Source organism: Ursus americanus, chromosome 20 (assembly GCF_024610735.1).
Source record: "Ursus americanus isolate L20-20 chromosome 20, mUrsAme1.1.p, whole genome shotgun sequence".
Classification (NCBI taxonomy): domain Eukaryota; kingdom Metazoa; phylum Chordata; class Mammalia; order Carnivora; family Ursidae; genus Ursus; species Ursus americanus.
The window spans coordinates 20,004,182-20,027,982 of NC_142146.1; the positions used below are offsets into that span (position 1 = coordinate 20,004,182).

General features: G+C 39.4%; 1 protein-coding gene across 1 annotated transcript in view; it reads left to right on the forward strand.

The window, feature by feature from the left end:
* THRB (thyroid hormone receptor beta) overlaps positions 1-5,141 on the forward strand; it is a 379,102-nt gene extending 373,961 nt beyond the window's left edge. The window contains exon 9 of the mRNA XM_087870168.1: positions 5,101-5,141. Within this exon, the coding sequence (XP_087726294.1) occupies positions 5,101-5,126 (26 nt within the window). The 3' untranslated portion in view covers positions 5,127-5,141. The remainder of the gene's footprint in view (positions 1-5,100) is intronic.
* The last annotated feature ends 18,660 nt before the right edge of the window (positions 5,142-23,801 follow it).

Here is a 23,801-nt window from a genome sequence, read left to right on the forward strand (position 1 = left end):
GGCCATATATCAAGCATATTAGACTGGGTGCCCATGTAGAAGAGATGAGGGGGAAAAAATGAAATAAAACAGGAGAAAGGCCATGACAGGCTGATGATTTTAATCATCATGGAATGAGGAGTATGATTATCTCAAGACCCTACACCTGCCAGGTTTTAATCATCCCTTTATTATCTCTTCCCTACGTCACCCTCATGTGATAACAGGCCTTCTATGACCAGCTAACAGAATCAGGGAGATGAAATCAAAAGTGGCCCAGAGATGAGGAGGGGAAGAAAAGAGAGAAAGATGTAAACTGTCCAGGTTGATCAATGATCCTCCAGGTGCAGAACTGTGCTTCTAATCAGTGGATATCAAATGTGAAACCCCAACATGGAAGAAAGGAGAGAAAAGGCTCTGGTTGAATTGGTGTGCCCATACAGCCACCCCAAAGTCCCCAGGCAAATCTTCATCTTGACAGATGACTAAACCTCCATTAGAGTTCTGGAAACCTCGCATCTAGAAATCCCTGAATTTATAAGCCTCGTCCAGAGTGATAAATGGATGGGTCAACTTTACTTATGTGCTGCCATGAATCAGGCCAGGATAGAACCACAAAATCTCCTGAGTATCTGTCAAGTGTCTGCAGAGAGACAAGCCCCAGATCTAAAGCTATGCTGCCTAGGACAAGAACAGGGAGGTGGCCTTTGCTGCCACTACTCCTTCTTTATCTTATAAGACCAAATTAACAAGACTCTTTTATTTTTATCAGTTTGGTACTGAATATTCAATGTTTGTGCCATGTAAGTGTGTTAAGCAAATTTAAACTAAACTATTTCCATCTCTTCCAAGTTCCTCTAATTCAGATGGCTGATGAGCTAGGACTCAATCCATTTCATATAGGGAATGATCCAAGGAATTGGGAACATTTAGCCTGTGGAAGACATCTCATTCTAGCTCAAATCCAAGATACATGCCAGGTAGAACAGGAAATCAATTTGTTTTGTGTTGCTTCCAAAGAGCATAGCCAGGATTAATCAATGACAGTACTCAGAAGTCAATATCAGGTCAAAAGAAGGAAGAATTATGTCACAGTTAAACAGTCTACAAGTAGAAATACAGAGTTTCCTACCACTCAAAGTGTTTAAGCAAAGACTAAACTCTTATCTAGCAACAAGACAGTAAGAAGACTAGACATGTCAGAGCAAATGACCCCTCAGATCTGTGCCAGCCCCACATCACATCATGACCATGTCTTTGGGCGGGGGTCTGCTCCCCATACTTGTTCAGGTTCTCATGCTGTATTTTAAGTTCTCCACAGGGAAACATGTGAGATGAACCTCAGTTAGACGTGACTTCTGGTGCCACTTACTTTTAATGTATAATCGTTCTCCACAAAAGCAGATGAGCCAGTAAAATAAAGTCTACCATCTGTCTCTCTCTGTTTTTTTTCAACAGTCATCCTACTAACTCTTGAGAAAACCTTCTCTGTGCTGCCATGAATCAGACAGGCTGATCTGAAACCATTACCAGAGAGAATGATGTGTCAGAATCAAAGAGCAACTCTAAAGTGAGATAAAATATAGCAAATAAATTCTAGGATAGTCTGACACACTGGGAACATTATGTTGCCATTGGTTCATCAAAATTATGTCAAATACTGCCGTTGTTATTAAGTCTCCATCATAACATGAATCTCACTTTAATTGCCTCTGGTTGAGACTCTGCATATTGGTTGTCTGCCCAGGCACGAATTTATTTTAACCAAAATTAATCTTAATCAGCTTGGCTTCAGTAATGATGTAGCCAAAAAAAAAAAAAATAGCAGGAGACAGTCTGAGAGGCCTCTCCAACAATTCATAGATTAGAAAAGAACTGAACTTTAAAAAATATTTTGCAAGGGATTAATCCCTCGCCTACATTTCAAAACACTTTTATTCAGCTTTAGTGTTAGCAAAAGCCATGATTGTCCACTGTGGAAAAGTATCTGGAGAATAAAAAATACACTGTGGACAGTCTAGTGCCTTTTAATAGAACAGGGGACTTGTATTTTGAGGTTCTGCTGTAAGCTCCGAGCTCCTTCTATGTGGGTGTCTTATAAGGCTTGAGAGCTAAGAAGATGCCTTATTTTGAAAGTCTATCAAAAGTGGGCATGATTAGATTCTGACCACTCCAAATTACCGTGGATTACAGCAAGACTAAAAATGAGCTGGTGTAACTTTTTACTCCAAAATAGTGATTACAAGTCACATATTTATAAGGATCCATGACACCCAGCCTGTCGTAAAAACACTTCAACTGCAATCAGGCTCATCATCCCCAGGAACCCCTTCATTTCACATCCAAGTACAAACTCCTTTCCCTCCAGAAATAAGATCATGCACTCCCCCCTGGAAAAAATGCACAAATATATTTCATACAGACAGGAAAAGTGGGGTGGGAGGGGGAGCACGAAGCACCACAGATCTGAAGAGCATGGTTCCATGGCACATAAAAATAAAACTACTGACCGAAGAGACTCAAAGAAAGTATATTCTTAACTTGATCCCAAGAATCCCTTGAGGGTTCTAAAATTTATTCTCAGAAGTCAACAAGATTTTTATTGATTTTTTTTTTTAGTTTTTTACTTCATTCCCAAGTTAATTTTTAAACTTATCATAAAGCATTTTTGATCATCCAGATCAGCTCAAAACCAGAATTTCATTCATCCATTTGCATTCATGTTTACAATGCCTTTATATTTACAATACCTAATATACTTTAATTGTTGCAAGCTAATGAGGACTAAAAAAAGCAGACTTTCTGTATAAATGATGCAGTCACAACAAAAAGGTCAGCATCATGGTTCACTGGGCCCATGAAGAATTTGGCAGTAGCCAATGAAAGAAAAGTGGTGGGCAACTTGAGTTATCACAATTATGGATATGGTCCCAGGCTTCCCATATTTGGACTATCTAAGAACCACCTGACAGGCATCTGGCACATACACAAGTAAATTTCTTTTTTTTTTTTTAATATTTATTTATTTATTTATTTGGGGAGTAAGGGGCAGAGAGAAAGGGAGAGAGAGAATCCTCAAGTAGGGTTGCCTGGGTGGCTCAGTTGTTAAGCGTCTGCCTTTGGCTCAGGGCGTGATCCCACATCAGGCTCCTCTGCTGGAAGCCTGCCTCTTCCTCTCCCACTCCCCCTGCTTGTGTTCCCTCTCTCACTGGCTGTCTCTATCTCTGTCAAATAAATAAATAAAATCTTAAAAAAAAAAGAATCCTCAAGTAGACTCCCCACTTAGCACAGAGCCTGACGTGGGGCTTGATCTCACCAGGAGGAAACTCCTAGAATAACGGAGATGATACTAGGAGTATACTTACAGAAAAATAGTTACACTTCTCACAAATCTGCACATGGGAACTAAAATTTGTATTCATCAGCTAAATAGGAGCAAATGGCTTCCTTAATCTCTCTTTGGTTATTTTCTCCTCCAGGAAGCATCGCTTGCTAATCTATTTCAACACTGAATATAATTCTAAAATATACCAAATAACATATTAATGAATTATTTCTTCAGCACTTAATGAAAAAGTGGTCATTAAGTTTTGGAACTCACGGTCTACTGTATTCAAATAAATTATATTAGACAGGATACCAATGATTCTTCTAAAATACATCATATCAGGTTACTGCTGAAAATTCCCCAGTGGCTTCCTATGTCACTCAAGTAAAATTTATAGGTCACCACACTGTAGCCAGCAAGGCTGTACTTCCTGGGGTGCAGATACCCGTCTGTCCCCTTCACCACTCCCCAGCCCGCTCACTCTGCCCTGATACATGGACCTATCTTCTGCTACTTGAAAAGCTGAAGGACATACACACTTTAGAACCTTGTGTGCTATTCCCTCTGCCTGGAATAGCAGCTCCTTCCCTTGTTGCTTTCAGGTCTCCACTCAAATAAGCCCCCATCAGAGAGGATTTCCCTCTTCACTGATAGAAAATAGCTCCTTCACCTTCATCTTCCCTCACCCTCCAACTGCTTCACCCCAGTTTATTTTTCTTTCCATCATTTTTCATGTTGTAACATATTCAATTTTTTTAATTTTTCGATTGCCTTCTAGAATGTAAATTCCATAAAAGAAGGAAATTTGCTTTGTTTACTGCTAGAGCCCCAGTACCTAGGAAATGCTTGGCACATAAGATCACTCAGTAAATAACTGTCAAATGAATTAACAGAAAGAAAGGCCTGAAGACCAAAAGGAATAACAACGCTACTCCTTCAAACACCCTAAGAGGCACAAGGGAAAGTCTCCTGGCCAAGCACCCCCAAGTTACTTTCACATGCACACTTCCTTTCCTCTCTCACCCCCTATATTCCCCATCAGCACTATGGCTGACATATGCACGTGCTGTTTGCAAGAACAAAGAACACAACACAGGGTGAGGCAAACTGCAAAATGGAAAGCCAGAGGCAAGGTGAAAAGTCCTTCTCCGTGGCAGGCAATGCAACGTCAGGTGAGGATACAAAGAATGGCCTGTGATCCCACAGCCCAAGGATCACAGCTCACATTTGGGTAGATAAACATGCTTCTAGAACATTTTTCTATATGCACAGATACACAAGCATATTAATTGCTTTTTAGACTTTCAATGTAGAATTAATTCCAGACAAAGACCCCTAGGAGTTAATCCAAAGGTAATATAAAATCATAAGATGAGATCAATGGAAGAGACAGGAATGGGATGGGTAGAAGAGGCTCACACTTTTTATTTTCCATAGGCTTTTCGAAAGCTGAGAATTTCTCTGCTCCAAGGTCTACAACCATAATTGTTTATGATAATAATGTGTTTAGATAAGTGATTCAAAGAATCAAAAATTTTTTACATTCTCAGCTTTTATCAGAAACATGAAAGTACCACAATTTAGCACTCAAACATCATCATCTTCCTTAAAGACTTTTGAGAACTTAATGAGTTTGTCCTTTTGCATGCGTACAGAGTTCATATAGAAAGAATCCTTCCAACGCATCACATTAAAATTTATTCTAAGTGTCTTTTAACATTTGGACTTTAAAAAGAAGATTGTTTCTAAATCAAATGTATCTTCTTGTTTAATGCAATGATAAATTTCCACAGATGCTCCCCAGGTTACACTTCAATGAAACCAAAGATCCAGACAGGCCACCAGAAGAAGACTGAAGTGACTTTCAATTTAAAGTGACCAGGAGTTCAGGAAAAGCAACCTTTCTGGATGTCAAGTTCTACAGTCTCAAGTTTTGAGTTCAGCAATGCGAAGCACTATTGTGCAAAGTGGTACTGAGGCATTTCACTTACCAGAATATTTCTTTTTCCTCATTTATCTCTTGCTTTCTCTTCATGCTCTCCATCCATTCCTACCACAGACAAGATACATAGAAAGTTTTTAGTAACTTTTATAAAATAATGAATGAATACATATATTTACATGTTCAGCAGAAATCCCACTACCTTCTGGTAATTTCTTAAATATTAAGTTTGCTTTTGTTATCTTTTTTTAAAAAGATTTATTTATTTGAGAGAGAGAGAACACAAGAGGGAGGGGGTGGGAGGGGTGGAGGAGGGACAGAGGGAGAGAACCTTCAAGCAGACTCCCCACTGAGTATGGAGCCATACATTGGGCTTGACCCCATGATCCAGGAGATCATGACCTGAGCTGAAACTAAGAGCCAGACACTCAACCAACTGAGTCACTCAGGTGCCCCTGCTTTTGTTATCTTATTAATTCATGATTTTAAAATATCATTATGGTGTAATTATTTTTCTAGTAGCCTTTCCAGTGGACAGCAGCATATAGTGGGAAGATCATGGGCTTTCAAATATAGATATGAATTTGAATCTTGTCCTCACCCCTTCTTATATCCTTGGACAAGTTGTCCAACTTTCTTTCACCTCAAATTTCTTGTTTGTGAGATGGGAATAATAATACATATTTTGTGTTGGGAGAGACAATTCTCTATGAGTCTCTTGTGCTCACACTTGGCATGAAAAGTATGCCAAGAATGAAAGGCCCCAACTGTTCTTTACCCAGGCAATTTCTCAGGGTTGTACTTGGCAGCAGGGAACCTTGAGGGATGTGGTAATATCTCCCCCGAGAACAAAGAGCATGATTACTCATTACTTGCTATAAAAGTGGTAGATTCCCCATCTATGGCACGAAACAACTGTGGGCATAGTACCCATGTGGGCCCCTACTGGCTTACCCTGTTGCACCTTGGGTCACAAAGTGATCTGGCACAAAATACTGGTGTTCATGCTCTTTGCTGCAACATGAGTAATAAAATCCTTTGTCTCTTACCTAGGAGTCTCATCTGCCAGCATCATACGTAACAGACAGATACTCACTGGAAAATCCAGTTTCAGCATCAGCAAATTGATTTACTAGCTTGTAATTTGGGTAAAACAAAATCCCACACCTGACACTTCACAGGGTTGTTGAAAGATTAAATGAGATCACTGATATAAAGTACTTGGCACGGAGTAGGCACTAAATAAATACACACAAAAACATGTTCCCTTTAGTATCTTATTTAAATTTCTTTAGCTATTTTAGGTAAAGAGCTCTTGAAAAAATTGTGATGATACTGGGGTTGCTCCTTTACCTCTCTTCACTTATCCCATATAATCTATCTCATATCTCTCCCACATGTAGCAGTAAAGTAATCATATTCTTATGGAAAGGTTTACGTCTCGGGAGGTATAAGTGCTTGTAATGGGGGAAATGCATGAAAATTGAAGAAGATGTAAGCCTTGTGTCTCTAATAATGGAATCGGAGACCTGGAGTGGTGGTAGGTGTTTGGGGTGATGGGACCACATCTATATTCTTCAAATCCTAATATCACTTGCCATATTCATCACCTTTTCACCCCAACACCAGATCCTCTGAACTTCACATCAGGGCAGCAGAAAGAAGGAATTTTAGAAACAGAGTTTATGCCAAAAGATATAAGTATTTTCTGTAACTGGGAGGATTTAGACAATGCAGAGGAATGTAACAAAACAGACTACTGGATGCTTATAACCTGGTCTGTACCTCCAAATATATCCAGAAACAAAAACAGTGTCTCGCTTTCTGTACTAGTTTCCTATTCCTGCTGTAACAAGTCACCATGAATTTGGTAGCTTTAAACAACACAAATTTGTTACCGTACAGTTCTGTGGGTCGAAAGCCTAACACGGGTCTCATCAGGCTAAAATCAAGGTGTGGATAGGTCTGCATTCCTTTCTGGAGGTTCTAGGAGAGGAGGTGTTTCCTTGCCTTTTCTAGCTTCTAGAGACCACTTGCATTTCTTGGCTCATGGCCCCTTTTCCCCATTCTTGGATGGTCAAGTTCTCCTTATACCATCATCTCTTTGGTTCTTCGTAGCCAAAAGGTTCTCTTCTCTTAAAGAATCACAGGATCACATTCAGTTCACTGGGATAAGCCAGGATTATCTCCCCATCTTAAGGGCTTTATTCACATCTGCAAAGACCCTTTTACCATGTTAAGTAACATATTCACATGATTAGACAGGAGGGAATTAGGACCTAGACTAATTAGGACTTTGGGGTGGGGCACTATTCTGCCTACCACACTGTTCTTGAAGAAACCCCCAAGATTTGGTCATTCTTAAAGTTGTTCAATGTGACTATTTCCCAGAAGGTTAAAATTTTTCTAAATGTGAAAAATCTCATGATGAGGAGAATGGACAGCACCAAGTGATAGGGTATCTTTAAATTTGTTTCAAGTTCTACACATTATCAGAAAAAGTGATCAGAGGAGTGCCCCTGAAATTCTAAGGGAAGCCACTCAGTGTGTATACCTGTGATGATGGGCATTCCAAGAAGAATGTTATGTTTATGTAACAACAGAAGAAATCAAAATCTTGGCCGACACAGTGAACCTCTGGGTCACAATGTGTAGAGTCTGTTTGGAAGCATCCAAATTGCTTTTTCTTGAAACTTCAGGAATGTCTGGTGACTCCTGCCCATGAGATTTTTCTTAATTCTGTGAGTATTAAGTAATTGGGAAGCAATTAAAGTGGTATGAGGGTGTGAGGATCCTTATCTGAGAGGTGGGCAAAAGCATAGCCAGTAGCAGAAAGAAAGTGTGTATTTACTTTGTAGATGAGAATCGGTGTTAAATTCCAACCCAAATTCATTTACTCAAAAGTATTTATTGAGCAGCTCCGTGTGAAAAAAGAAAAAAGAAAAGAAAAAACTCACTGTGCTAGGTGCTCTAGATTGAGGATAAATTAGGCAAGAAGCTAACCCTTAGGGAATTTGCGCTCCAGCATCAGAGATAAGAAACAAATTATTCTGGGGCGCCTGGGTGGCACAGCGGTTAAGCGTCTGCCTTCGGCTCAGGGCGTGATCCCGGCGTTATGGGATCGAGCCCCACATCAGGCTCCTCTGCTGAGAGCCTGCTTCTTCCTCTCCCACTCCCCCTGCTTGTGTTCCCTCTCTCGCTGGCTGTCTCTCTCTCTCTCTCTGTCAAATAAATAAATAAAATCTTTTAAAAATAAATAGATAAATAAATAAAATGCAGACTTAATAGTGCCAAGGGGAGGAATGGGATTCTGTATTCCTAACAGGCTCCCAAATGATGATGGTGCTGGTCCTTTGCTACACTCTGAGTAGCAAAGGTCTAGAGTACCATTTCTGAAACCTCACTGTGTTTAATCACCTGGGGAAATTTTACAAACAAAAATGCAGTCGCTCTTCCCGTAGAGTTTCAGTTGTGATTAGAGAGTAAGACCCAGGCATCGGTATTTTGATTTTATGTGCAGCTAACCACTGAGTACTGTTAATACAGAACTTTTCATCATAACTATTAAAAAATCTTAGGCAATGGTCCTCAAAGTGTGGGCCGCAGACCAGCAGTATCAGTATCACCTGAGAACTGGTCAGAAACCTAATTCCTGGGCCCTACCTCAGGCCTACTGAATCAGAAACTCAGAGGATGGGGCCCAAATATCTGTGTTTTAACAACCTACCGGGTAATTTTTTTTTTTTTTTTTTTTGAGAGAGAGAGAGAGTGAGGGTCAGGGGAGGGCGGGGAGGGCAGGCATTGGGAGAGAATCTTAAGCAAACTCCCTGCTGAGTGCCAAGACTGATCTGGGGCTCATGACCCTGAGATCATGACCTAACTGGAAATCAAGGGTGGGCTGCTTAACCAATTGAGCCACCCAGATGCCTCCTACCACGTGATTCTAATGCAAAATCAAGTTTGAGAGTCACTGATCTAGGGCAGCTGTTTCCAATTAGATGTGCACATTAGAATCCCCTAGAGAGCATTTCAAACCTACGGATGCCCTAGCCCCACCCAGTTCCTGAATCAGTTGGTCTGGGCTGGAGTCCTGACCTGGGTATGACTGAAAACATCCACAGATGGTGCCTCTAATATGTACCCAGACCAAGAACCCCTGATGTAGGGTATTAGCCAGAAAACTCCTCTCCTTTTCTCATTTATTTATTCATTTCTTCCACACATATTACAGAGCAACCACCCAGGCTTCACCATCAAAGAGCTGGGAAGTGGGAAGCAGCATAAAATGAGGAGTAAACCAGGTGGACAAGATGAGCACATGATGAGAGCCCATGAGCAGAGAAGACAAGGCAGCGGGATAGATTGGAGGTCAGTACAAAAGCCCAGGCCTTCCTCCCCCATTTCTGAACTTAACCTATATAAGTGAAGAGATGGGAAAAGAAAATCTGAATGCTTTTCTAGCAGAAGAACCCTGACCAATCACCATCAGCCATGTGCTTGCCGCCTTCACGACATCCCTTTTTGCGTACAATCATTATGTTCCTGTTTAATAGCATTCACTACCCGCCCCCTTCTAGAGTGTACTGTGGGTTAGTCTCGTAAGTTTTAGAATGTTGGGGTGCTGTAACCTCATCATCCACAGACTGACAACCATAGAGGAGGAATCACAGAGATTCCACAGTAGATACCACAGAGAGGTCACAATTAAGACTTTAGATTAAGATTAAGATTCCACAGAGATACCACAGAGAGGTCACAAGTAAGACCTTGTGCTGAGTATCCCTGAAGGATAGTCAGAAGTTAGCAGCTCCTAAGCCTCTTCTCCAGTGGCAAAAATGAACTATAGCCCATCCTTTCTCAAGAACTCCTGATAAGCATTAATCCAGTCTCCACCCTGGAAACTGAGGGAACTTTTTGCTTAACACAGCTCCCGTCAGCCAGTAAACGTCACAGAACGTGTGCCAAGAGAGGCTTCTCTCCTATCTTGAAGCAAACAAAGTAGAGGCCTAAGAAAAAGTCTTCCAACGTCCTCTTAACTAAACTTAATATAGTACCTTAATGGTACACTATGGAAGAAGTACCAGCGTAGAAAACTGTTTTAAATCACAGAAGCTAAAAGAGCAATTGTATTTTTTCTGTGAGATGTATATGCAGGATCAGCAAGCAAGGGAAACGCATACTAATTCCTGCAGGGACTGTGGGCTACACATGCATGTCATGTATTCAGACTGGATTCTGTAAGAAAAGTCTCCTCAAGAGAGTGTCCCATTCGAACTCAGCCACATGTAGTTTAAAAGCAACCCAGGCTGTCATATCACTTACAATGATGATTCATGCACACTGGAGCCAAGAGAGCATATCATACTTCGAAGGTCAGAAAAGATTCCCAACAATACAGGAAGGATATATTTTGGGGAGAAGTGGGAATATCGTGCAATATGTGGGAGGTGGCCAAATTATAAAGTTGTTGTTTTAAAGGGCTTTCAAATGCTACATGGGATAAACTGCCAGCATCCTGAGGAATTATAAATAGAGCTTCACATTTTTGTGCAATGACATATATTCATTTCAAAGGCTGTTTCTTGTATTATCAATGCCTGTCAGTACAACATAATGTTTAAGAGTACGGATGCTTTAGGGGCGCCTGGGTGGCACAGCGGTTAAGCGTCTGCCTTCGGCTCAGGGTGTGATCCCAGCGTTCTGGGATTGAGCCCCGCATCAGGCTCCTCTGCTGGGAGCCTGCTTCTTCCTCTCCCACTCCCCCTGCTTGTGTTCCCTCTCTCGCTGGCTGTCTCTATCTCTGTCAAATAAATAAATAAAATCTTTAAAAAAAAAAAAAAGAGTACGGATGCTTCAGCCAAACTACCTGAGTTTGCTTCCTGACTGCTACACAACAGACATAGAGACTTGTTCAAGGTCCTTAGTTCTCTCATCTCAAAAATGGGCATAATATCAATATCTACATCATAGGGTTATCACGAAGATTATTGAGACAATGCATATACAGTTATTAGTATATGGGATATTGTTGATATTCCATAAGCGTTGGCTATTATAATCATTTCTAGGAGTCTAAGGTTCTCAGCATATTCACTGAGGAAGGTTACGTGGATCAGGGTAATACTAAAGACAATCCATTGAGACCTGGTAAAAACTATAAAAGCAGAGTAAATTGTTCACTTAAAGCTACACCAAAAGTCAATGCTTGAACACAATCATTTTCTTACTCTTTTAGCTGAGGGACTGCATTCTGATGATATTTGATCATGGTATCAAAGAAGAATAAATTCACAAAAAGATTGAGAAATTCTCCTTGCTCATAAAATGGAATAACCAATAAAAATGAAAAAAATACTTCAATAAAAAAAATACTCCATCTTATTATCCAATTTTAACTTCACAATAGCCCAATAATCCTCATTTTAGTGGTAAAGAAAATGTATAAGTAACCTTCCCCAGGTCATTTCTTTGGAAGCCCTATTTGGAGACAAGAAAGAAAAAAGAGAGAGAGAGAGTGAGGATGCACAGAGAGAGGAAGAGAAGAGAAGGGAAGAGAGAAGGAAAAAGAAAAACAAAATTAAGAACTCTAAACAGACTTCCACATCAACTCTACCTATCCTCCAAAAAAGAGTCTTTTGTTGTCAATTTCTATAAAAATTAAATTTACTAAGGAAGATAATTTAAGTAGTTATATTAGTAAGTGTCAGAGCCCCAGTATTAGAGAGTTACCTTAACACTGTCTATGTTGTCAAAATAATTATCAAAACTTTCCTTTTATTTATTCCATTAGCCCAGCCAATTTACAAACACACCCATGCCAATTCCCTATAGCTTTCTTGCCTATAGATTTTATGGACTTAAGAGACCTAGATTTCATTCTTACATGTAAAAATTAAACAACTGGGTATCAGAAGTAACATAAAAATTGATACTCATCTAACAGAAGTTGCAGATTGAAAAAGACTGAATTAGGGGCGCCTGGGTGGCTCAGTCGTTAATCGTCTGCCTTCGGCCCAGGGCATGATCCCAGGGTCCTGGGATCGAGCCCCGCATCAGGCTCGCTGCTCTGCTGGGAGCCTGCTTCTTCCTCTCCTGCTCCCCCTATTTGTGTTCCCTCTCTCTCTGGCTATCTCTTTCTCTGTCAAATAAATAAATAAAATCTTAAAATAAAATTTAAAAAGACTGAATTAGAAAGAGAACTAACTTCAAGAAATAAACAGAATAAGATTTCCAAGAATACATGGCCTTTCAAATTGAAAGGGCACACAAAGTGTCAGGAAGAGAAATTTTAAAAAATATATATTTTGAAGACCAACACCTAGAACATTGTGGTGACGTTTCAGAAAACCAAAGATAAAAAGAAAATCCTAAAACTTTCGAAGAAAATAAGTAAATAGATAAGTAAACACATATCAATCAGATGGCACTGCATCCCTCACTATAATCCTGGGTGTGGAAAACAATAGAACAGTATTTTGAAATTATGTTTGACCTGTAATTATCAGTCTTTTAAGAATGAGGGGGAAATATTTTATAATATTCAAGAACTCAGAAAGTTGGAACCTATGAACTCTCTGGAAAAAAATGTCCAGACAACATGCCTAAAGGAAAAGACAAGCAAAAAAAAAAAAAAAAAGAACCTGAAAGATGATGCAGGATAATAACAGTCGAGTTACCTCAGAACATGAAAGATTGTGAAGAAAGGAGAGAAGGAAAAGGAGTAAAGACATACTAAATTGTTTCATCTTTTGAGAGAAAGGAGCAGATACTGGGTAGGAAAAAATGTAGAATTTAATATGCATATTGATGATTTTTTAATGTTACTTTTCCAATAGTAGAAAGGTGTGTGTAACTTTAATAATCCTCCTTAAGCAATACATTAACAATGGGAGCTATAAAAAACCAGACTGACAAATTTGTCTAAATAAGAATTCAAAACTCTTATAGGCAAACAAACCACAAACAGTGTTAAAACAACAAGGAACAGACAAGCTTCACACTGGGAGAAAATATTTGCAAATCATATGTCCAACAAATGATTTATATCCAGAATATATAAAAACCCTCAGAAATCAACCATAAGAAACCAAACAACCCAAGTTTGATGAGCAAATTACTGGGACACCTGGCTGGCTCAGTCAGTAGATTATGTGACTCTTGATCTTGGGGTTTTAAGTTCAAGCCCCATGTTGGGTGTAGAGACTACTTAAAAACAAAATCTTTAAAAAAAAGTGTAAAAAAATAATAAACAAATCACTTAACAGACATTTTAACCGGAGTATCAATATGCAGAAGACAAATAGACATCATTAGCCATTAGAAAAATGCAAATTAAAATCACAAGATACCACAGCATACTTATTATTTTATTTATTCATTTAAGAGAGAGAGAAAGCACAGGCACGGGAAGAGAGAAGCGGACTCCCCACTGAGCAGGGAGCCTGACACAGGGCTCCATCCCAGGACTCCAGGATCAAGACTTGAGCCGATGGCAGATGCTTAACTGACTGAGCCACCCAGGTGCCCCCACGGCATACTTATTAGAAGAGATAAAATTTTAAAATACAATACCAAATGCTGAGCAGATGCAGCTCATACGTTGATGATGGGAATGTCAATAGTAAAGCCTCTTTGGAAAATTTTGTGGGTCCCTTATAAAGTTAAACACACACTACCATTAGATCCAGCAATCTCAGTCCAAATAGTTACCCAAAAGAAATGAAGAAGTTCACCTAAAACCTTGTGTCAATGGTTACTGCCTCACTGGTCATTATAGCCAAAATCTGGACATAACACAGATGTCCACCAACAGTAACATGGATAAGTAAATTGTGATATATTCATGCTGTGTTGTACTAGACTACAATGAGCATGAATGATCTGCAACTACATGCAATGATATGTGAGAATCCCTCAGTGCTGAGCAAAAGAAACCAGACACTGTGGGGCACATACTGTTTGATGTCATGTATGCAAAGTACAAAAGAAGCAAATGCATGAAGAGGAGGTTGACTGGGAGTGTGTACAAGCCAGATGCTGGTAATATTTTATTTCTTAATCTGGGTGATGGTTTGGAGTGTGTGTTCAGTTGTTGAAATTTTATCAAGTTGGACACTTATGATCTATGCCCTTTCCTATGACAACTTACACTTGAAAAATATTATAATGCATACTGTAGGCCCCCAAATAGCCAGTAAACATGTCAAAGGACTATCCACTAATAGTCTACTAATATTTACTAATATTTAGGGGAACACAAACTAAACAATGATGGCATACCATTCTTTACCCATCAGATTGGAAAATCAAAAAAATTTTTAAATAAATATTTCAGAAGTATGTGGGAATTGTGTACTTTTGTGTGCATACTGATGTTTGCATCAATGGGTTTAGACTTCCTGAAGAGTAATTTGGCAGTATCATTGTGTTTAAGTGTGCACACCACTTGACCAATCATTTTCACGTGTAGGTACCTGCTCTTCCTGCATAAAGTAGCCTGCACAAGGCTGTCTACTACATCATCACTTGTAAAACCAGAGAACTGGAAACAATGGGAAACTCCCAGCCAAGCAAAATGAATTTGGAAACATTCCTATTAGGAAATTCTGCATACTCTCTAAAACATAATGAGCTTATACCATAATATACCAACATAATGAGTCTTATACCAACATAAGACATAGTTTTAAGTATTTTTTAGTTTTTACTTTTTTTTAAGATTTATTTATTTATTTTAGAGACAGAGAGTGCACACAGGGTGGGAGAGGCAGAGGGAGAGAGAAACTTAAGCAGACGCCACACAGAGGGTGGAGCCCGACACAGGGCTCAATCTCACCACACTGAGATCAGGACCTGAGCTGAAACAAAGAGTCAGATGCTTAACTGACTGAGCCACCCAGGTGCCCCTAAGTACTTTTTAAAAGAATATCATATGGGGCACCTGGGTGGCAGAGCGGTTGGGCGTCTGCCTTCGGCTCAGGGCGTGATCCCAGCGTTATGGGATCGAGCCCCACATCATGCTCCTCCGCTGTGAGCGTGCTTCTCCCTCTCCCACTCCCCCTGCCTGTGTTCCCTCTCTCGCTGGCTGTCTCTATCTCTGTCGAATAAATAAATAAAATCTTCAAAAAAAATTTTTAAAAAAGAATATCATATAACAGTATAAAATATATAATTTATTTTTAATATATTTATGTATGTAGGTAGAGTAATATAGAGAAACATTTCTAAAATGTATAGAAAAGAGGAGCAGAGATATGCTTTAGACTATTGACAGTGATTTTCCTCTTGGAAAGGGAGTGAGAATGGGTGGAAGGAAGGATATGATAGAGATTCTCACATATTTCATGCTCTAGAATTCTTATAACTTTTTGTACTGAAGCTTTTATAATGGTAATATGTTCTTGTATTATTTGAGCAATTTAAAAAATGTCCCAAAAATGTATATTTTTTAAAAATACACTGCAGAAAACACATAAAGTAGAAGCAAAACTAGACACAACAGTGAAGCGGAACTTAGTGACAGCTGGTTTATACTACAAATGGGTTAATTGTAACAATAAATACAAACAAGCACACTCCCACATAAAATGTGGGCTGTATGAAGTAATAAATTCAACAGTTGGCTAGATAAAACAGACACAACTAAAATTAATTTTTTAATTGACAGACAAAACTGAGGGGAAGATCACGGCAGGTGCAGAGACTGGCAGGTTGTGACAAACGCAGCCTGTGGACTATGGGCATGCTGCTTTGGAAGACTATGCAGCAAGTCAGGTAATGTGCTTGGAATTGGGGCAAGAGGATGAGCACTGATTGCCTTACTCTTGGTCTGTGTTTCACAATTACACTCTATGTGTGGTCCTTGTAGGCATGTGATTTGGAGGACACAACCCTGTGAGAACATCATAGGAGCAGAGTTATAAAAGCATAATGGTAACCCTAAAGAAAATCATAATCATAATCACCAAAAACACATAGTTAATACCAGTATCATAGTAAAAAGTTCTGAGAGAGGAGCTAGTTATTAAATGAAAATGGTAAGCTGTCAATTAAAGGATAAAAATCTAACAGTACTGGATTTATGTGTCCCAAACAGCTGAACATAACAATAAAAAATAAATTTAAGAAAATTGATAAATAAATTAAAATTAGCTAACTATTCCACTACAAAAATAGCAAAGTCTACCATTTATTCGGTTTTTCTATGTGTCTAGCACTGTGCTGAGCACTCTACATACATTACCTCACTTAATTCTCACATGAATTAGTTCCACAAGGTAGGTGATATCTTAGTTCTCCCTATTTTATAGATGAGGAAGGTGGGACTTAATGAAGTGGAGGACCTTTGCCAAGAAAATCCAGCTATTTACTAAGAGGGAAGCTGCAGCTCAGACTTGAGTCTTTCTAGCTCCAGAGCTGATACTCGACTACTCCATTATGTTGCTTCTCAATACAAAATAGTCAGAACATGAATAGTAAGTAACAAATTAATACAGGAAATTACAGAGCTGATCAACAGCATCAGTTAGATAGATGATAGATCCAAAAGATAAAAGAGTAAATTATTTTTATAAAAAGATCTCATAAAAATGCATATTATAAATGAAGACCAAAAGAAGCCAGAATAGCTAATATTTTGTAATATTTAAAAAAATGAAATTAGAACTGCAAGCAAAATTCATATCAGTTTTATTCATAACAGCTAAAAACTGAAAAAAAACAACCCAAATGTTCCCTAACTGGTGATCAGATAAGCACACTGTGGAGGATCCATGACATAACGAAGTTCCACTCGGCAACAGAAATGAGCATTCTATTGACACACACAACACATGGATGAATCCAAAAAATGTTCTGAGCAAAAGAAGCGAGACACAAATGACGAATACTGTCTGATTACATTTGTATAACGTTCTATAAGAGACAAAACTATAGCAACAGAAAACAGCAGCTCCGAGGAGCAAGGGGTAGGATATAAAATAGGCTACAAAGGAGCAGGGGAAGCTTTTTAGAATGACAGAAATCTTGACTGTGGTGATTGTCACACAATTGTATACATTTGTCAACGCTCATTACATTTTATGGTTTAGAGGGGTAAATTTTATTATACAGAAATCATATCTCAATGAACCAGAGTTTTTAAATGCATGCAGAATTTTAAAGCTCCACATCCTATAAAAATGCTAAGTGCTTCAATACTTCCCACCTCAAGAAAAAAAATCCCCTATACAACAGAATATTTTGAAATGATATTTCCATATTAACATTGATGGAGTGCTCCCAAAGCAGTGCTTAGAAGAACACTTATTTTTCTAGATTAATGAGGAAGAAAAAAAAACATAAAATCAAACCCAATTCTCCCCCAAAAAAGGGAGAATAAGCAAATTTATTAAAAGTGGTAGGAGCCTGGGTGGCTCAGTTGTCAAGCGTTTGCCTTCGGCTCAGGGCATGATCTCAGGATTCTGGGATCAAGCCCGCCTCAGGCTCCTCTGCTGGGAGCCTGCTTCTCCCTCTCCCACTCCCCCTGCTTGTGTTCCCTCTCTCGCTGTCTGTCTTTCTCTGTCAAATAAATAAATAAAATCTTTTAAAAAAATAAATAAATAAATAAATAAATAAAAGTGGTAAAATGTGGGATAAAAAAAAAGATATTGGCAATGAATAGAAATGACTATTTTAAAGTATGGATGATATTCTAAACTATGTATTAGTAATTATCATTATCAATAGATTGCTGAGTATCATTACTCTATAGATTGCTGAAGTATGAAATAATAAAGTGAGAAGTCACAAAAAAAAGAACATAAATAGACCAATAGTCTAGTCACAGAAGCAGAAACAGTTATAAAAAATGTAACTCTCTGGGGAGCCACCTGGTGGCTTGCTCAGTCAGTTAAGCGTCTGCCTTTGGCTCAGGTCATGATCCCAGGGTCCTGGGATCAAGTCCTGCATTGGGCTCCCCGCTGAGCAGGGAGCCTGCTTCTCCCTCCCCTCTGCTGCTACTCCTGCTTGTGCTCTCTCACGCTCTCTCAAATAAACAACAAAAAAATTTTTAATTATGTCCCAAAAAAACAAAGGGTACTAATGGAGTTTCTAAAGTAGTGTCTTAAATGCCCAAAATACAACGTATTCCCTTACGTTACCCAAAGTATTCCAAAATATAGAAAACAGCATGTAACTCAATTTGTTTTTATGAGGTAAATGTGGTTTGGGTGATACAACCTAAAGGTACCATGAAAAACCTAAATAATAACTCATTCCCACTTTTGAACATAAATACAAAAATCCAAAATAAAATCTAGGATACAAGATGTGAGTGTAGAGGACCAAGTCTGCAGTGGGAATTGGTTCCAGTAAGGGGGCGAAGGAACACCCCAGAGGGTATAGCCAATAAGAGGTTGCAACAAAGACATGATAGGCTTCACCCGAACCCAGACGCTTGATTTAGGCTTTCTTTTTTTATCTTACTGCATTGGCCCAAACTTCTAAACAGTGATATGTAAATGGGCTTTCTTGTTCTTGGTTTTAATGAGAAATGCTTTTCCATTGAAAGTAATGAGTGGATTGCTTTTTTTTTTTTTTTAAGGAGGAAATAGACATTTGTTAAGATTTTGGAAATAAGACACAAGGATGACTGCGTGTCTTTTTAAATCCTACCAAAGTTTTATTCAACAGCCCCTACCCCTACACCAGGGATTATTTTATTCTCTAATAGAATGTACCTTTTTTTAATTTATTATTTACCATTGATACAGGCCAAGCCTCTGTGTAGTTACATGTTAACTTGTAGACTCTAGACTTTTGTCTGGTAGAGATGCAAATGATTCTCATCTAGTACAAAAGATCACCCCAAAGGTTATAGTTTTATTGCCCTGTAGGGCATGAACGTGTTTTGTCTGTTATATAGCAGACTTGCCTCAGCATGCCTTTCCCCCACTGACAAATGCTCTGTGAACCAGCCCAGTCATCCTGCTGGTTTCCTGTGTTAAATAAATCTTTCACACGTCCTCAGTATACATTTGGACAAAAGTCATGTGTTTAACTTTTCAAAGATTATGCATTCAACAAAGAATGACACCAGTAACCACCTAATTATAATGGTACTAAGGGCTATGAAAGAAAAGGGGATAGCCTATCCTGGCCGAGGGATTCTGAAAGAAATGGCGCCTTTATAAACAGAGGCCTGGAGGCTGGCTGCACTTGCCGGAGACATAGGTTCAGGGAAGAGCCTGAGTTAGTCCTTCCTAGGGTGATGTTCTAACTGCATCTAAAGATTCCCAAAGTCACAGAAGTAACCAAAAATTATTCCGTACAATTGTTGAAGCAGATTTGTCTTGTATTTCTACACCAAAGCAGTCTTCAAAATAAAAATAATAAATAATAATGATAATAGTATTTACTGTTGACTCCATTTATTTACAATGTTCTAGTTGTGATACTAAACACTTCAGGTGAATTATTTTCAAATCTCATGACAACTCTACAAGCCAGTTACATTATCTCCATTTTATAGATGAGAAAACTGAGGCTCAGAGATTAAGTTATATGCCCAATGGTACACAATCAGCCTGCCAGGTTTCAGACCTTTACTCCTTTGCTATCCTACCTCTTCCAAAGATATTTCTCCAAGTGTGTCCTACTGCATAATGGGGAAGGGGTACATTATTTTCTCTTTTTTTTTTTTTTTGACATATCCCTTGCAGCTTAAAACATCATGGCAAGAAGGAAACGGGCGGACAATTGCCTTATGTGAAGGGTCCTGTGGTTCAGTGTTTCCGTTTGCTGCTCCTGTTCATTTCATAAAGCTTCCTGCAGCAGTGATTTGGAAGTGAAAAGCAGGGTTTGCTTGGAGTGGCTTTTCAACAATAAAGAGTGTCTTGTTGAAAACATGTTTACTCCATGCCTCTGCTTTTAACTACTGCCCAACACAGCTCCCTCTCTTGCTGTTCTCTCATCTCTAAGCCTTGAGCACTTGTCCAAAAGCTTTTAGCCCAACCGAGTGGGCAAAAAGCCTTCTCTACCATTTATCTTGCAACTGGTTCTGAATTTCTCTCAAGTGTTTGTTTAACTATTTGGCCAAGGATTGAGAGTCCTATTGTGAGCAAAGAGTCCATTTGCCTTGATTATGTGTAAGCTTTCCAGAGTTTGCTGATTGGTTTTTGTTCTTTTTCTTTCTCCATTGGTACTTCCTGCTTTTAAACTGAGGTTTATACAAAAATTCAGTTTTCCGGCTACCTTACTTAATTTTATATTCAAAGAGAATACAAACGCCTTCTGTATTTACAGAAGTATTTTCCAAGTGATGCAAAAGGATTTTGAATTCTGTCCTGGGTCCCTGTGGCTCAGAGTCTAATACAGTCATAGCCCCTCATGACTTTTTCTTTTCTAATCTTGAACAGCATACAACAAAATCACAGAATTCTAAAATATCTGAACTAAAGACCCATTAGAGATCATCTAGTCCAACTTCTATATTTTACACAGGGGAAAAAAAGGCAGGTGAATTTCAGCGCTAAGACCTCCTCCAAGTATATTAATATTTACTTTGTGTTCTATATTTTTGCCTTCCCAGTTGTATACTCTTTGAGAACAGAGACCCCCTACTTAAATTTCTTTTATACCTCATTTTCTACAGCTATCTATGTGTGTAGCAGACATTTAGAAGGGGTAGGGGCATGGTTGTTTTAAAGGGTCTTCTACTCAAGAAACTTTGCTCTAAACGGAATGGGATTAGATCTAGCCCATAAGAGATGCACAAAGTTCTAAATGAAATAGAGGCCTAGAGAAATTTCATCCCAGCTTAAGGGTCTATTGGGGAAGACTTTGGATTTTACTCTATTTATTCCATACGTAGTACATGGATTTACACTTGTAAAAATTTCAGAGAATACATAACTATACAGAGTAAAATATAATAGACCGCCAATTTCCTTCCCCTTTTAACTTCCTACCCCAGCCTAAGTCATTATAGTATAAAGTGTACTGTTCTAGCCCTTTTCAATATATTTCTATACACATCTAGAGTTTGTCTTTTTTTACATAAATGAGACCAGGCTTTATTCATTGTTCTGAAACTTGCTTTTTCACTTAAAAAGACATCTTGGAGATCTTTCCATACTAGTTCATATGCATGGTGTTTCATTAAATGGGTGTAGCATATATCACTTAGCCATTCCCCTATTAATAAGCCCTGAAAGTGATTGTAATTTTTTGCTATAATGAACAACATTGCATTATATGAGTATTAATTCAGAATGGATTCTTAGAATGACATTGGTGGACTGGTGCTCACTTACTCTGAGTGATGCAGGAATGATCCAAACCCAGTGCCTTGACAGATGGCCCTAGACAAATCACTCCAGACTCATGGCTGCCCCACATAATTCAGAGAATGACACAGGTTCAAATGAGATAAAATTATGAAAAGTCTCTAGAAACCATGAATGGCTATACAAATGAAAGCAACTGATTACCCAAAGATAACAATATATGTTATGGCATCAATAAACTACACGTGCGGCTGCACTGCATGCTCTATAAGAAACATCTTACTGATGTCTCCTTTTCTGGTCTGGGTGTAACTCCCCTTCTGTGATGAAGTTGCCCCTCTGCCAACTCCAACCATGTAGTTCTTGTTCTAGTGCCACCAATTAGAGCACACAGCAGTTGTTCTGATGGTGGACATGTGACTTCCATGGGCCAATAAGGGCTTTGCCCTGGAGTCTTCAAACTGGGCCAGGGGAAAGAAAAGTACCCCTCAGAATAACATAAGCAAGATGGCTGAATAAGATGTCCTTTGCATGTAATCCTCCTTCAACAACAATAATTTGGCATCTACCCGTGGATCAAAGTACCTTCCTCGATACTTTGGGATTCAAGCAGGAGATTGTGAAACCGTGTGCAGTCCAAGGCTCAGGAAAGCTGGGCTGCTGACTCGCCTATTGTGGTTCCACCTTCAGAAACAGACACTATTCTGTAACCCTGAGACCTTGACTACAGTTCCATTTGGCTTTGGATCTATCACCATTACCATACGTCAAGGGAATGGGGAGGAGTCACGCCCACCTGAGCAATGGGTAATAGACATACAGACCTCAATCCTGGATGTAGATACTGAAATAGTCTGTAAACTGGCACCAGCCTTTCTCAGCCATAATCTAAGAGCCCTTGCCCTTCTTTGCACTGATTAACAGACATACCCATTTTGGTTCTGGCTGTGGACTCTGAAGTGGTCCATGAACTAGCTCCAGCCCCTCTCAGCCAAAGTCTGGGATTCCCTGGAAGTTAGCCTGCCAAACTTGGTCAGACTGCAGATTCTGAAGGGGCCCTGTATTAGGCACCCCTCCCAGCTATAGTCCACTAGTTAGCCTTTTGGCACAGGGGTCAGGCAGGAAGCACTTGAATCTGTACCCACAGAGATCCTGAAAAGGCACTCTACTAAGCTCCAGCCCCTCTAGTCATGGTCAGGGACCAATCCAGCATACCCAGGAATCTGGCAGAAGACACACCCACCTGTGCCTTCAGAGTCAGGTCTGCAGACCTCAAACTTGGCTCTGGAACCTGCAACAACGCTGGGGCTCAGTTCCAGCCCCTCTCAGCCACTGTTCAGGAGTAGTCCTGCCTACCCAGGAACCCATGCAGTGACCATGCAGCAGCCCTTCCAGGGGAAGGAGCCACACCTGCTGTATTCCTGGTAATAGGCGGCCTGTCAGAGGACCCAACTATGGACCCTGAAGCAGGTGCTTATCCCGGTGCCACTCTACTAAACAACATACCAGAAGCAGTACCATCCACCCAGGGACCAGAGAGGATCCATATCCACCCAAGCAACCTGCAACGAGCCCACCAACATCAGACCCCACTGCAGACCCAGCCAACAGCATAGAATCCACTCCTACCCAGTATGACTGTTACTCTGGAGGTAATCCCATTAGCCCAAAGAACTGACAGGAGAAAGTCGTCACCTGTTAGAACCAGTCTGTACAGAATGGAAGAGGTATTTGTTCCTGCGAACACAAAGACATCATGACATGGGTCACAAAGAACCAGGTAAACATGACACCAGCAAAGAAAACTAATAAGGCTCCAGTAAGTGACCCCAAAGAAATGTACATCTACAAATTACCTGCCAAAGAATTCAAAATAGTCATCTTAAAGAAACTTAATGAAATACAAGAGAGCACAGATAGAAAACTAAACAAAATCAAGAAAACAACGTATGAACAATCAACAGAACCAACCAAGTGAAAAGGCAATTGATAGACTGGAAGAAAATATTAGTAAACCATATATCTAATAAGGGGTTAATAACCAAAATATATAAGGAACTCATACAACTCAATAGCAAAATAACAAATAATCCAATTAAAAACGGGCAGAAGACCTGAATAGACATTTTTTCAAAAAAGGCATACAAATGGCCAAGAGGTACATGTAAAGATACTCAACATCACTAACCATCAAAAAAATGCAAATCAAAACCACAATGAGATAACACCTCACACCTGTTAGTGTGGCTATTTTCAAATAGACAGGGGATAATAAATGCTAGTGAGG